Raw genomic sequence first — 14307 nt, 5'->3', positions numbered from 1 at the left:
CAGTCCCATCAACCACGCTTTGCTGGCCGGCTGGTGGCCGGCTGGTGGCCTGCTGGGAGACCCACGAGAGAAAATGCCTCTTCATTGTTTTCCGTCTCAGTTTCTGCTATGTTCAGGATATGTCTTACCTGCTTATCCTAGTGTCACACTTTTCCAGCACTTTATTTCAGAAGAAAGATTGTGGAGAATTATCAAGTGAGCATACTTGAGATCCAGTGGAGGGCTTAGAATATTCGTTTAGTAGGCTTCTTCCACCAGAGGACTTGTACCACACCATTTCTAAATGTTTTTCTTAATAAGTAAAAAAGTGCTTTCTAAATACAGTAGTAAATAGTTGCTTGCAACAGTGTTAAAATGATTTTTAAAGTGGCTTTCTTAATTTATGTCTTTTGTATGAGACCCAAAATGCTGGCTTGTTATCTGATATCTCACCCAAAATTACAGCTCTTGATATTAAGGATGAGGAAAAAGAAACCTGCTGCTTAGTATATAGTGTGCTTTTGCTTTACTTACATGGATTATATTGTGTGGCTTTTTTTTTTTTCATAATTTAAAGGTGTTTTTAAAACTAGCGACAGGAATTACAATACTCACCTTCCTAAGTTCTGATGAACAGATGAGTTAGACCAGAGTCATTTCCAAGTTTAGCTCTAAGGGAAACACCTCCACTGAGACTAAACTGCTGTTGCTGGGCCAGAGGCCAGGCCCTCGGAGGTGCCCGCCCACCTCTGGCTTCTCCCTCCCTTCTCTGACTCCCCTTCTAAAAGTTCTTTGGGGCCCCTCCATTCCTCTGCCACTCCAACTTAGGCCTTCCTTCTTGTGTCCCATATCCTATACCCCAGTTTGTCACCCTCGGGGCCCCTCTTAGCCACTTGCTGGTAGATAAAACCAAAGTAGTTTAGCAGTATGCTCCTCACCTCGAGAGCAGTTTCAGTTTCTATTCTCAGGGAAAACGCAAAACAAAAAAACTACTGACTTCCGTATTTCTAAACAAATTTGTGTTTTATTTGCCACTTTCGCATCCACAGATTTCCCAAAAGTCATAGCTTATGAAACATTCTTCAGTCCATAAACGATGCTCAGCCTGTACATGAACCATGAACTTCTCACAGTAATTGTGCAGCCACAAGGCACTTCGGCAGTATTTTTTTTATTAATTGTTTTTATTCAGTGGTAGACAGTGTGCTTTCTGCCCCGCTGGGGGTGCTGCTGGTTATCTTTGAAGATTTATTTATTTTTTACTTGGGAGTCAGAGTTACACAGAGAGAGGAGAGGCAGAGAGAGAGAGAGAGAGAGAGAGGTCTTCCATCCAGTGGTTCACTCCCCAGATGACCGCAACGGCCGGAGCTGCGCCGATCCGAAGCCAGGAGCCAGGAGCTTCTTCTGGGTCTCCCACGTGGGTGCAAGGGCCTGACTTGGGCCATCTTCTACTGCTTTCCCAGGCCATAGCAGAGAGCTGGATCGGAAGATGAGCAGCCAGGACTAGAACTGGTGCTCATATGGGATGCCGGCACTGCAGACGTGGACTTTATCTGCTGCACCACAGCACCAACCCCAATAATGTGGATCTTTAAAGCTACATAATCAGAAGCCGGCACTGTGGTGTAGCAGGTAGAGCTACCCATCCCATCCCACATGGGCACCGGTTCTAGTCTCAGATCCACTTGTGATCCAGCTCCCTGCTAATGCTCCTGGGAAAGCAGCAGCAGATGGCCCAATTACATGGACTTCTGCCACTCACTTGGAGATCTCAATGAAGCTCCTAGTTCTTTGGCATTGCAGCTATTTGGGGAGTGAACCTGTAGATGGAAGATCTCTCTGTGTCTCTTTCACTAAATAAATCTTTTTTTTTAAAAAGGTACATAATCAAGTTGGAAAAAGATACTAGCACTTGAGATACAAATATTACGTATGACTATCTGTAGATATATAAGGGGTCTTTAACAAGAAAATGCATATTAGAAAAAATCTGCCTGGCTTTCAAACTTTTGCATCAAAATAAACCTATAGTTTAGGTCCAGTTTTCCATAACTTTTTGTTGGGGTGGAGGAGGCAAGAAAGCACATCCCCACCCCACTCCACCCGGAGCCTCCAAACCTGATCTCTCAGCCTCTCCTTCCCTATCCCTTTCAACAACTGCAGGGAAAACAAGGCCTGGGGCATTTGTTTAAGATAGAGTCCCAGACCTCTCCCAAGAGAATCCGATTTAACAAGACCAGAGCACAGATGGGAATCTGTGCTTTTAAGTACCTTAAATGGTTCTTAAGATCAGATAAAGTACTAACCTAGAACATTAAATGAGTTCTGTGAATTGGCAACACTTTTTTTTTTTTTTCAAGATTTTATTTATGGCCGGCGCCGTGGCTCAATAGGCTAATCCTCCGCCTTGCGGCGCCGGCACCCCAGGTTCTAGTCCGGGTCGGGGTACCGGATTCTGTCCTGGTTGCCCCTCTTCCAGGCCAGCTCTCTGCTGTGGCACCCCATGGGAGACCAGGAGAAGTACCTGGCTCCTGCCTTCAGATCAGCGTGGTGCGCCAGCTGCAGCGCGCCGGCCGCGGCGGCCATTGGAGGGTGAACCAACGGCAAAGGAAGACCTTTCTCTCTGTCTCTCTCTCTCACTGTCCACTCTGCCTGTCAAAAAAAAAAAAAAAAAGATTTTATTTATTTCACAGGTAGAGTTACAGACAGTGAGAGACAGAGAGAAAGGTCTTTCTTCTGTTGGTTCACTCCCCAAATGGCTGCAACAGTCAGAGCTGTGCTGATCCGAAGCCAGGAGCCAGGTGCTTCTTCACTTGGGCCATCTTCTACTGCTATCCCAGGCCATAGCAGAGAGCTGGACTGGAAGAGGAGCAGCCGGGACTACAACTGGCACCCATATGGGATGCCGGCGCCGCAGGCAGAGGATTAACCTAGTGCGCCATGGCGCAGGCCCCAGCAGCACTGGTTCTTGAACATTTTAACCCCTAGTTGGGTTCTTTCCTCTGCTCTTTGAGATGGACTGGTCTCTGCCCTTCTCCCAGGGAGGGGGCAAGTCCATAATTATTCCAGGTTATTGATCTTCAAGTACTCATTGTACAAAGTTTCTCTCTCGGCCGGCGCCGTGGCTCACTAGGCTAATCCTCTGCCTTGCGGTGCCGGCACACTGGGTTCTAGTCCCGGTCGGGGCGCCAGATTCTGTCCCGGTTGCCCCTCTTCCAGTCCAGCTCTCTGCTGTGGCCAGGGAGTGCAGTGGAGGATGGCCCAAGTACTTGGGCCCTGCACCCCATGGGAGACCAGGATAAGTACCTGGCTCCTGCCATCGGATCAGTACGGTGCGCCGGCCGCAGCGCGCCGGCCGCAGCGGCCATTGGAGGGTGAACCAACGGCAAAGGGAAGACCTTTCTCTCTCTCTCTCTCACTGTCCACTATGCCTGTCAAAAAATAAAAATAAAAAAAATAAGTTTCTCTCTCTGCAAGACCAACGACCAATAGCCCAAGGGAGAGCAAACAGAATGGAATGCATAGGACTGAGATCTGATTGCTCTACAGCGGGCCCCTTACAAGAGGGGCCTTCGCTCTGACTCTTCTGGGAGATCAGAATGATCCTGCTTGCCCCAGAGCATAGTAGATTGGGGAAACAGAATGGTTATCACGGTTTCAGATGGCTGGATGACGCCAGTAAATGCCCTCTTCCAGCCATGTAGCTTGCTAAATCCCCTTTCATCACAAAGTTCATGTCCAGCTGACTCTTGGGAGGGTCAAGATAGCAAAAAAGGGCAAATTCATTGACTCTCAGCATGAGATAAGACCAATATTCACCTGAATTAAGAAAGGACCCACAAATAGCATTAATGGCCTGAGCTGAGCTGAGCTGAAGCCAGAAGCTAGGTGCTTCTTCCAGGTACCTCTTTCAAATAAATAAAAATAAATCTTGTGCTGGTGCTGTGGCATAGTGGATAAAGCTGCCACCTGTAGTGCTGGCATCCCATATGGGCCACAGTTCGAGTCCCGGCTGCTCCACTTCCGATCCAGCTCTCTGGTATGGCCTGGAAAAGTAGTAGAATATGGCCCAAATCCCATATGGGATGCCGGCACCACAGGTGACAGCTTTACTCACTATGGCAAAGCACCGGCATCTAAACTTATTATTATTATTTTTTAAAATTTTTGACAGGCAGAGTGGATAGTGAAAGAGAGAGACAGAAAGGTCTTCCTTTGCTGTTGGTTCACCCTCCAATGACCACCGCTGCCGGTGCACCGCGCTGATCCAATGGCAGGAGCCAGGTACTTATCCTGGTCTCCCATGGGGTGCAGGGCCCAAGCACCTGGGCTGTCCTCCACTGCACTCCCGGGCCACAGCAGAGAGCTGGCCTGGAAGAGGGGAAACCGGGACAGAATCCGGAGCCCCGACCGGGACTAGAACCTGGGGTGCCGGCACCGCAAGGCGGAGGATTACCCTATTGAGCCACGGCACCGGCCTAAACTTATCTTTTAACTCCATTTTCCATACACTTTCTAAAACACTCTAGTATGTGCAGTTAGAAAAGTATGAAATCACCATATTTAAAACTCCTCACTTAAGGTATTTCACCTCCTAAATTTAAGGCATTACTTTAATTTATTTGCACTTTTATAGCTGACTTCTTATGGCAAATTTAAGCTTACATTAAATTAATAATACTAACTATAGCTACCAATCTGCTACAATTTCTTGGATGCTTGTTATTACTATCCATGTTTCCTACTGGAGAGTGCTGAAGTCAGACACAATGCAGTTCTAAAAACTGACATCTAGGGGGCCACCTAAAATTTATTTTTATTTTTTTAGATATACAATCATTTCATCTCTAGCATCTGCCTTTTAGCCATTTTACTAGCAGTGTCTGGCATCTAACAGGTGCCCTGTAAGTATTTGTAGTTGTAGGGAGAAAGCAAATTGTAATTTCTCTTAGAACACGATTTGACAAAGTTATCAAAGTGCATGGCTCCAGGGCAGGTGTTTGGCTTTGGGTTGAAAATGCCTCCACCCGGAGTACCCAGGTTCAGTTCCCAGCTCCAGCTCCTGCTAATGAAGACCCGGGGAGGCAGCAGTGATGGCTCACATAACTGGGTTCCTGCCACCCACACGGGAGACCTGGACCGAGTACCCAGCTCCAACCGCAGCTAGGGGCTACTGAGGGCACTTGGTGAATTTGCTAGCAGATGGGGGCTCCCCCTGCCTCTCAAATAAATAAAACGGGGGAGGGGGGAGGCAGGGGAGCTTATGATTTCTTTCCCACATGCTTGTCCAGTTCTGCTGAGGAGGGACAAGATGGGGGGAGCTGCTGGGGATAGTTAACAAGGGATGGAGAAGTCAGAATTGTGGTGGTTTAGATTTGATTATTGTTTACAGCCCTTTCCTATATTCCTAACAGTAGTCTCTCTACTTTTACATCTGTTGAACATTATATTTAGTGGAGTATTAAGCCTGTGATTATAAACTAAATTGAAAGTCTGTTATCACAAAAAAAAAAAAAAAAAAAGGAAGGAAGGAGAGAAATATCAGGATGCAGGATGTTCTTAGAATTGTATCTTTGCGGCCGGCGCCGCGGCTCACTAGGCTAATCCTCTGCCTAGCGGCGCCGGCACACCAGGTTCTAGTCCCGGTCGGGGCGCCGGATTCTGTCCCGGTTGCCCCTCTTCCAGGCCAGCCCTCTGCTGTGGCCAGGGAGTGCAGTGGAGGATGGCCCAGGTGCTTGGGCCCTGCACCCCATGGGAGACCAGGAAAAGCACCTGGCTCCTGGCTCCTGCCATCGGATCAGCGCGGTGCGCCGGCCGCAGCGCTCCAGCCGCGGCGGCCATTGGAGGGTGAACCAACGGCAAAGGAAGACCTTTCTCTCTGTCTCTCTCTCTCACTGTCCACTCTGCCTGTCAAAAAAAAAAAAAAAAAATTGTATCTTTGCAATGCAGGAAATCTGTTCTTTCTGTATTAGTGAAAAGCAAAGAAAAAGATCACTCTAGGTCTTCTTGGAGGGTGGGGGAGGTTGCGATGTACTGGTTAAGATGCTGTTGAGATCCAAGAAAGAAGAGACAGGGCTGTGCATAGGACAGTGGCAAAGCAGAGGAGAGAACAGATTCAGTAGATGCTTGTACAAGGCTGAGCTAACAAACCCAGCGAGCGACCACAGATGAGCAGGAGGGGAGTCAAGAATGAAGCCCATGTGTCTGACAAGGACGGTGTAGGTGGGGTCACACTCCCCAGACTATCAGGCAAGAAGGAAGCCAATTCCAGACATGTTAGATAAGACTCACAGCAGATGGCCGCAACTGGAGGCTGGGGCAATTGTAGACACAGGTCTGAAGCTGGAGAGGATTAGGGCTGAAGTGCACCTCTTTGAATTTCAGTTCACATCAGTGCTTTATTTTCTCTAAGTCATCATTACGCATGTTTCAAACTCAAGGTAAAAAGTTGAATACAGCTAAAACCAAAGGCCTATTCTCTCTTCTCAGAGCTTGATATACTGTTCCTATTTTAAAAACCAAATGGCTGTGAAATATATTTCAATTTCCTTCTGGTAAACACTTTGCTATCTTCAACATCAGAGTGACTGGAGGGGTTAGGAAGGCAGCCATGCCACCTCTGCTGCCTCTCTGCTGTGTGGAGTACATGTGGGACACCATTCCTGTAAGTTCTCTAAGTGGGCAAGGGGAGCTCATGGCAGGATCAGCACTTTTTTTTTTTTTTTTAACTTCCCCAGAAGATAAGTCCATGCAGCAGCAAACCCTAAACTCCAAGTGCCCTGGACCAAATTCTTTTGTCTCTTTGCCCTTGGTTGTGTAAAATAGAAAGGATTAATACTTACCTCCTGGATTTATGAGGATTAGTTCTGTGAAAGCACTTCAGAGCAACGCCTGGTGTATTGGATGCACTCAATCGGTAACAACTAGTATGAAGTCATTGTTATTTATTATTAAGCATTTTCTTTCTCTGAAATTCAGCATCGCCACCAATCCTGAATCTTGGAAATAATGATTTCAGATCAGGTTCTCCTATGAGAAAGAGGATTTCCTACGTAAGATACGGCATCTAATGCCAGCCCTCTCCGAGAACTCCGAGGGCATCTGTGAAGCCCACCGTGGAGTGGAATCTTAGCAAGGTGAGGAATGATGCAGTCGGCTGTTGGCAAATGGATCTGTAGACACACAGGAGTCGAGGGCCAGCGCAGCAAGAATTAATATCTGAAGTTTACTCAAACAACAGCTCTAGAAATCCTAACAGACGTGTCCCCATAAAAATACAGAAAGATGACTTAAAAACTAAAGTGTGAATTCAGTTTAAGTAGTGTGATTTGTCTTCATTTCCATAAAATGAGAGCCGGTTCATCAGGACACACACATTTTCCTAAATGGAACAGTGCCAATGGAACAGTGACTTATGTGTATGGTAAACAACCTCACAGATATGAAAGGCCACACTTCCTCTTCACCCAAGAGGACATTCTGCTCCCAGAAAGCTTAGCAATGAGTACATTTGAAGTAAAATGAGAGCCTTAGAAATCATAAACATGACACATGCTTTTAAATTGGCAGTCACATCCTTAAAAGCAACAGCTTAACAATCGTTATAAATGCTGTAGTGCTTAAAGTAAAGCATAGAGCACATCTGATTACAAACCACGCCCAGGCTGTACAAGCAGCACACACACTGGTCAAGAGTCCTGTGTTCCTCTGGAGCATGTTTCAAGCAGAGTTGGCATACGACCCGTACGTAACAATATTGCTGTGATCTTAGGCATTTCAAGGGTCCAAAATAGACTATGTTCACAAAATAACACTTATTTGTGATTGTTTTTTATTTATGTTTCTTAAAAAAAAAAAAAAAAGAAAAGAAAACGCCATACTGGTCACTCACACTAACCTACATCCCAGAAAATAACCAAAGCTTAGAATTCAGAGTCTTGCTTCTAGGTAGTTCTAACGGATTCAAAAGGCAGAGGACTGCCCGGCTCTAGAAACCTACGGTTCAAGTTCTCAACCCTTAAAACCAAGCAAAGATGTTCCAGGGCAGTCACGGGAGCCATGTGTCTCAGCTTTGTACTTATAGCATCAGATCTGAGAACAAAACACGGCCATACACATTGAAATAAGCTAACTCCCATATCAGAAATAAAATGCAAAAAAAGTGAAGAAATGCTGTCATTCCAATAGCAGAGACTTGAAAATTTGAATGCTTAGACGTAGTTTCTACATCTTCCTTTAATTAAGAGGTCATAGGTCATTGCCACATAAAGTTTGAGGCCATAATCTATTATTAACATGGGATTAATCAAAGGGTACACTTATTACCATGAACTTGGGTCCTATTCCATAGGATTATTTTTGCCTTTCCCCCAAAGACTCATTTGCTCTTGAAGTAATAGGCTCTTTAAGGCACAGTTTAACAAAAACTCATCATACACCCAGCTTAAAAATGGAAGCTCCTCCTGGTTATACTAATATATACCTAAGTAATATGTGGTTTCCCCGACAGGCAAATGTCTCTCTCTTAAGGATAAAGTTACATTAGAAAAGTGATTCTTTTGCTTATTCAAAGAGAAACATTCTGTAAAAAAAAAAAAAAATCAAAACACTAGAGAATTAGATTTATAAGGACAATGCACATGTGCAGACCCACTGGCAAACATCCAACAGTGGATAGCTCTGGAAGTGAAGAAGACTCCCCTGGAACCCTGGAGTCCTACCCATCCAGGTTTATGAGCAGGAATCAGAGGAAGCATTAGCGTGCCTTTACAATGTTCAAAACTCTCCTTTCGAAATATTGACACCATGGAAGGCTCAAACCCTCAACCCCACTCAGCTCCTGTCTTCATTTGCAGTTGCCAGCTTGAAAGGAATAGGATTTGGGGAGACAAAGGGGAAAGGACAGGAAGAAGCCATAGGGAGAAGTAGGAGAGTTTGAACAGTTACTTTTGAGACTTTATATTTTGCCAGGAGCAGCTTTGATATCCCCAAGATTGCTTTAAAAAACAAAATAAAACAAAAACAACTATGTTCTAATGCTGCACAAGCAAGTCCTCCAGGCTACCCCTTGACAGGACTCAGAATTACCTACTTGGAATGCTTCGGCATTCCGGTGGATTTAGGGCTTTTAATCTCCTGTTAGTGAAAATACACATACGTAAAAGGATGTCATAGAAACAATGACACAGCGAACGTGAATGTCTGCTCCAGGCCGCCTCTCCCACTGGCCGCCAGGGGTTTGCAGCCAGCACACAGACCTGAGGCACATGATCAGAGGGGACAAGATGACGCGGAGGTGACCGGCGTGACCAGCTGAATGATGCTTTATGGTGGGGAGCTGAGTTTTTTCTCCATTCGCTGGGACTGGTCCTATATAGCCATTTGAAAGGTAGCACAACCACAGGCCATTACACAGGGGCCAGCCAGCTATTACACAGGGGCTTTGTCTGTAGCTGTCAGTCACCTACATTTGGAAGACCTTTTGGCCTCCGAAGCTACTTAAGCCCCGGGGGGAAGGTACAGGAAAGCCTCTCGACACGCTGCAGCTCAGCTGCACCCTTGTTTCTCCCCAGTGACCGGCAGCACTGTGGAGGTCTGGTCCCAAAGGTTCTAAAGCATAGTCAGGTAGCATAGAGAGATCATCCCCCTGAACCACGTGATCACAGAGCGGCGTGGGGGGCCGAGAACTTCGCGAAAACTACCGAGCAAGGAGGCACAGCCCCAGTGCCAGAAACTTGTAGGTCAGTTTGCTGCTAACGACATTCTACAAAATTCCTGTTCACACTGGTTATAAACAGGGAACAATTCTTATTGCTCCAGGAGCCTACAGCCCCGGTCTGTTCCAGCCCCACTGAAAAATGATTTTTCTCAACAACTGGTAGCAAAGATCCCCAAATTTACAAAAAGTCATTACCAATGCATCCCTTTTGGATTCCTTGCTGATTGCCATAGTGTTATACTTTACATGTATGCACGTCCTTGACACCACGTACAGAAAAAAGCTTAGAAAAGTCGTTTTATCAAAGTTCAGTTCACTGAGGAAAAAAACATGAAAAAGTGCAACATATGTACAGTTCCTGGCAGTTCTCACTTGGGATTTTCCTGACTACAGATCACAGAAGTTTACATTTGTGTAACGAAAGTACAGTGGGTTCCACTTCATTGTTGATATACAAGTGTTTGCTTCAAAGTGCTTACTTTATTTAAAAAAAGATAAGATCAAGAGGGATCCAGGATTTTTTTTTTTTTAACAACAAATATGTGTCATGAGTCCCAGGCTCCTCCTTCCTCTTCCATTAGTGCGTCACAGTGCAGAAGCCTCATGGCAAAGGCCTGATTCCAGAAGATTTGGCCTGATTCCTGAAACCTCACCTACAGCAGAACTCGAGGGGTTCCATTAGGGGTGGCCCCTTTTTTCTTCTGCAGCCGACTCTGAACCTTCCGCGATTTCACCACTTTCATTCTGACCTCAAAGACCTCATGGATGGCCTTCCGGAAGCAGTGAAAATTATAGTCAATCAGACCTGGAGAAGAAACAAAAGTGTTTACAATTGTCACACAGAAATCATCTCCATCTTTTCATGTCGCCATAGCCAGAACTAGCCAGCAGGGGGCGACAAGAGAACAGCCACAGATTGCTCCAGGTCAGGAGGCCACAGCTGGGCTTGGAGACCTGCAGGTGAAGCTTTGTGAATGGGGATTTTTTTTAAATTTTATTTTCCTACTGGATTTCCACGTGCAGAAGTATGAAACAGGACCCATACCTTACACAAAAATCCATTCAAAATGAATTAAAGACCTAAATCTACAACCTGACACCATCACATTATTAGAGAACACTGGGGAAACCCTGCAAGATATTGGCACAGGCAGAGTTCTTGGAAAAGACCCCAGAGGCACAGGCGATCAAAGCCAAAATTAACAAATGGGATTACATCAAATTGAGAAGCTTCTGTACTGCAAAAGAAACCACTCAGGAAAGTGAAGACACAACCAACAGGATGGAGAAATTATTTGCAAACTATGCAACTGATAAAGGATTATTAACCGGAATATAAAAAGAGATCAAGAAACTCCACAACAACAAAACAAACAACCCAGTTAAGAGATGGGCCAAGGACTTAAATAGGCATTTTTCAAAAGAGGAAATTGAAACAGCCAACCGACACATGAAAAAATGCTCAGGATCACTAGCTGTCAGGGAAATGCAAAATAAAACCACAATGAGGTTTCACCTCACCCCAGTTAGAATGACTTTCATACAGAAATCAACAAACAATAAATGCTAGTGGTATGTGAAGATAAAGGTATCCAAATTCACTTTTGGTGGGAATATAAGCTGGTGCAGCTGCTATTGAAGACAGTACGGAGATGCCTCAGAAATCTGATTATAGACCTACCATATGACCACTCCAGGGAATTTACCCAAGGGAAAAGAAATCAGCAAATAAAAGAGTTATCTGGACCCCCATGTTTACTGCAGCTAAATTCACAATAGCTGTAAGACATGGAATCAACCTACATGCCTATCACCTGAAGACTAGAAAAAGAAGTTATGGGATATGTACACTATGGAATACTACACAGAGGTAAAAAAAAATGAAATCTGGTCATTTGCAACAAAATTGATGAATCTGGAAAACATCATACTTAGTGAAATAAGCAAGTCCCAAATGGACAAATACTGTAAGTTCTCCCTGATCTGTGATAACAGAGCACCTAAAAGGAAATCTATATATGTGAAATTGACACTTTTGAGGAGCAATGACTTGAACACCCCTTGTCTTGACTGTCGAGGAAGAGTTTTTTTTTCTCTTCTTCATAATATTTGTTGAACTCTTTACTTAACATAGAGTTAATCATATGTGCATAAAGTCAACTGAAAATAGATCTCAGTAAAAAACAAGAGTGGGGGTAAGAGAGGGAGGAGGAAGTTTGTAACTGTAAAACTCTTTAGTTCTGTATATATGCCTACAGACTTACTTCTAAGGGTACAGTTTAACAACTTGCCATGGGACCCCAAATCCCATTAAGTGGGGTGGTAAAAATGCCATATCAAGTGTTAAAATGACCATATTAAGTGTTTAAGTGATCATATAGATAGGATTAAGTGTTAAAGGAATCATGTAAATAAGATCCAGTGTCTGGTAATAATAATAGAATCAAAAAGGAGAGAATGTTTCAACATGGGAAGCAGTCCGCACAGCAGACTCATATAATGACAATCAATTTAAATAGCACTCTGATCTCAGAATCAGCCCTTAAGGCATCCTGGTCTGGCTGAAAAGCACATAAGAGCATTTCAGGCATGGAAAGCCAAGACACTGTGGCAAAAAAATGTCCTACATGAAGGATCTCTGTGAGAGAGACCCCAGTGGAAAGAAGAGGCCATCAAAGAACAACGTACTTTTCTCTGAAGGGAGGAGAGAACTTCTACTTTGCTTATGGTCTTGTCTAAATACTGACAGAGACTGTGGATTCAAAAGGCTTCCATAGCCTTGGCAGCTCATGTTAAGAGCCTTGGGTGATTACTGACATCATATGTAAGAGTGTTAATTGTTAAATTAACAACAGGAGTCACTATGCACTTATTTCCTATACAGAACCTCTGTCCTCAATGAGTTGTATTATGAGAGTTAATAGTAAAAATTGTTCTTTTTATTTTTTAGAAAGCTTTTATTTAATAAATACAAGTTTCATAGGTAAAGTTTTTGGAATATACTGGTTCTTCCCCCCATAACTGCCCTCCTATCCCCACTCCCATCCCACCTCCTACTCCCTCTCCCATCCCATTCTGCTTTAAGATTCATTTTAATTATATACAGGAGATCAACTCTATACTAAGTAAAGATTTCAACAGTTTGCACCCACACAGACACACAAAGTATAAAGTACTCTTTACTGTTAACTCTCATAGTATGACTCATTAAGGACAGAGGTCCTATATGGGGAGCAAGTGCACAGTGACTCCTGTTGTTAACAATTGAGACTCTTATGTATGATGTCAGTGATCACCCGAGGCTCTTGTCATGAGCTGCCAAGGCTAGGGAAGCCTTTTGAGTCCACAAACTCCATCATTATCTAGACAGGGCCATAATCAAAGTGGAAGTTCTCTCCTCCCTTCAGAGAAAGATACCTCCTTCTTTGATGGCCCTTCTTTCCACTAGAATCTCACTCACAGAGATCTTTCATGTAGGCCATTTTTTGCCATAGTGTCCTGGCTTTCCATGCCTGAAATACTCTCATGTGCTTTTTAGCCAGATCTGAATGCCGTAAGGGCTGATTCTGAGGCCTGAGTACTGTTTAGGGCATTTATCATTCTGAGTCTGCTGTGCAGCCTGCTTCCCATGTTGGATCATTCTTTCCTTTTTATTTCTATCTATTGTTATTAGCAGACACTGGTCTTATTTATGTGATCCCTTTGACACTTATTCCTACCTCTATGATCAGTTATGCACTTAAAATGATCACTTTAACTAGTAAGATGGCATTAGTACCTGCCAACTTAATGGGATTTGGAGTCCCATGGCAAGTTTTTAGCTTTACCCTTAGGTGTAAGTCTGTGGGAACGTGTGCTGACCTGTAGTAAAACTTGCTCTCAGTTTTGTGTGTGTGGGGGGGGCAAACTGTTGAAATCTTTACTTAGCATAGAGTTGATCTTTTGTGTATAAAGTTAATTGAAAATGAATATTAATGGAGAATGGGGTTGGGAATGGGAGAGAGAGGAGGAGGAGGGGTGGGAGTGGCGGCGGGAGGGCGGATATGGTGGGAACAATCACTATATTCCTAAAGTTGTACTTATGAAATTTGTACTCACTAAATAAAAGGTTTCTTTGGGAAAAAAAAATTTTATTTTCCTGAGGTGAGGTTCCGAATAGTCACCCATGGTTGAAAGTGTCTATGACTCAAAATATTTGAAAAACACTGAACTACACCTTCTAATCTTTCAGAATTGAAGATTAATCTTTGATGAAAAATCAACACCCCCCCCCCCAGCTGGCGCCACGCTCACTAGGCTCATCCTCCACCTTGCGGCGCCGGCACACCAGGTTCTAGTCCCGGTCGGGGCGCCGGATTCTGTCCCAGTTCCCCCTCTTCCAGGCCAGCTCTCTGCTGTGGCCAGGGAGTGCAGTGGAGATGGCCCAAGTGCTTGGGCCCTGCACCCCATGGAAGACCAGGATAAGTACCTGGCTCCTGCCTTTGGATCAGTGCGGTGCGCTGGCCGCGGCGGCCATTGGAGGGTGAACCAACGGCAAAAGGAAGACCTTTCTCTCTGTCTCTCTCTCACTGTCCACTCTGCCTGTCAAAAAAAAAAAAAAAAAAAAAGAT

The 14307-nt window shown here is 44.6% G+C and overlaps 1 protein-coding gene across 1 annotated transcript in view; it reads right to left on the bottom strand.

Annotated features, from left to right (window-relative positions):
* Positions 1-10157: 10157 nt before the first annotated feature.
* RRAGD (Ras related GTP binding D) overlaps positions 10158-14307 on the bottom strand; it is a 46140-nt gene continuing 41990 nt past the window's right edge. Inside the window, exon 7 of the mRNA XM_008263205.4 lies at positions 10158-10502. Coding sequence (XP_008261427.2) covers positions 10351-10502 — 152 coding nt within the window. The 3' untranslated portion in view covers positions 10158-10350. The remainder of the gene's footprint in view (positions 10503-14307) is intronic.

Source organism: Oryctolagus cuniculus, chromosome 5 (genome assembly GCF_964237555.1).
Source record: "Oryctolagus cuniculus chromosome 5, mOryCun1.1, whole genome shotgun sequence".
Classification (NCBI taxonomy): domain Eukaryota; kingdom Metazoa; phylum Chordata; class Mammalia; order Lagomorpha; family Leporidae; genus Oryctolagus; species Oryctolagus cuniculus.
Note: the sequence above shows the minus strand (reverse complement) of the source record. Positions and strands in the feature narration are given on the sequence as shown.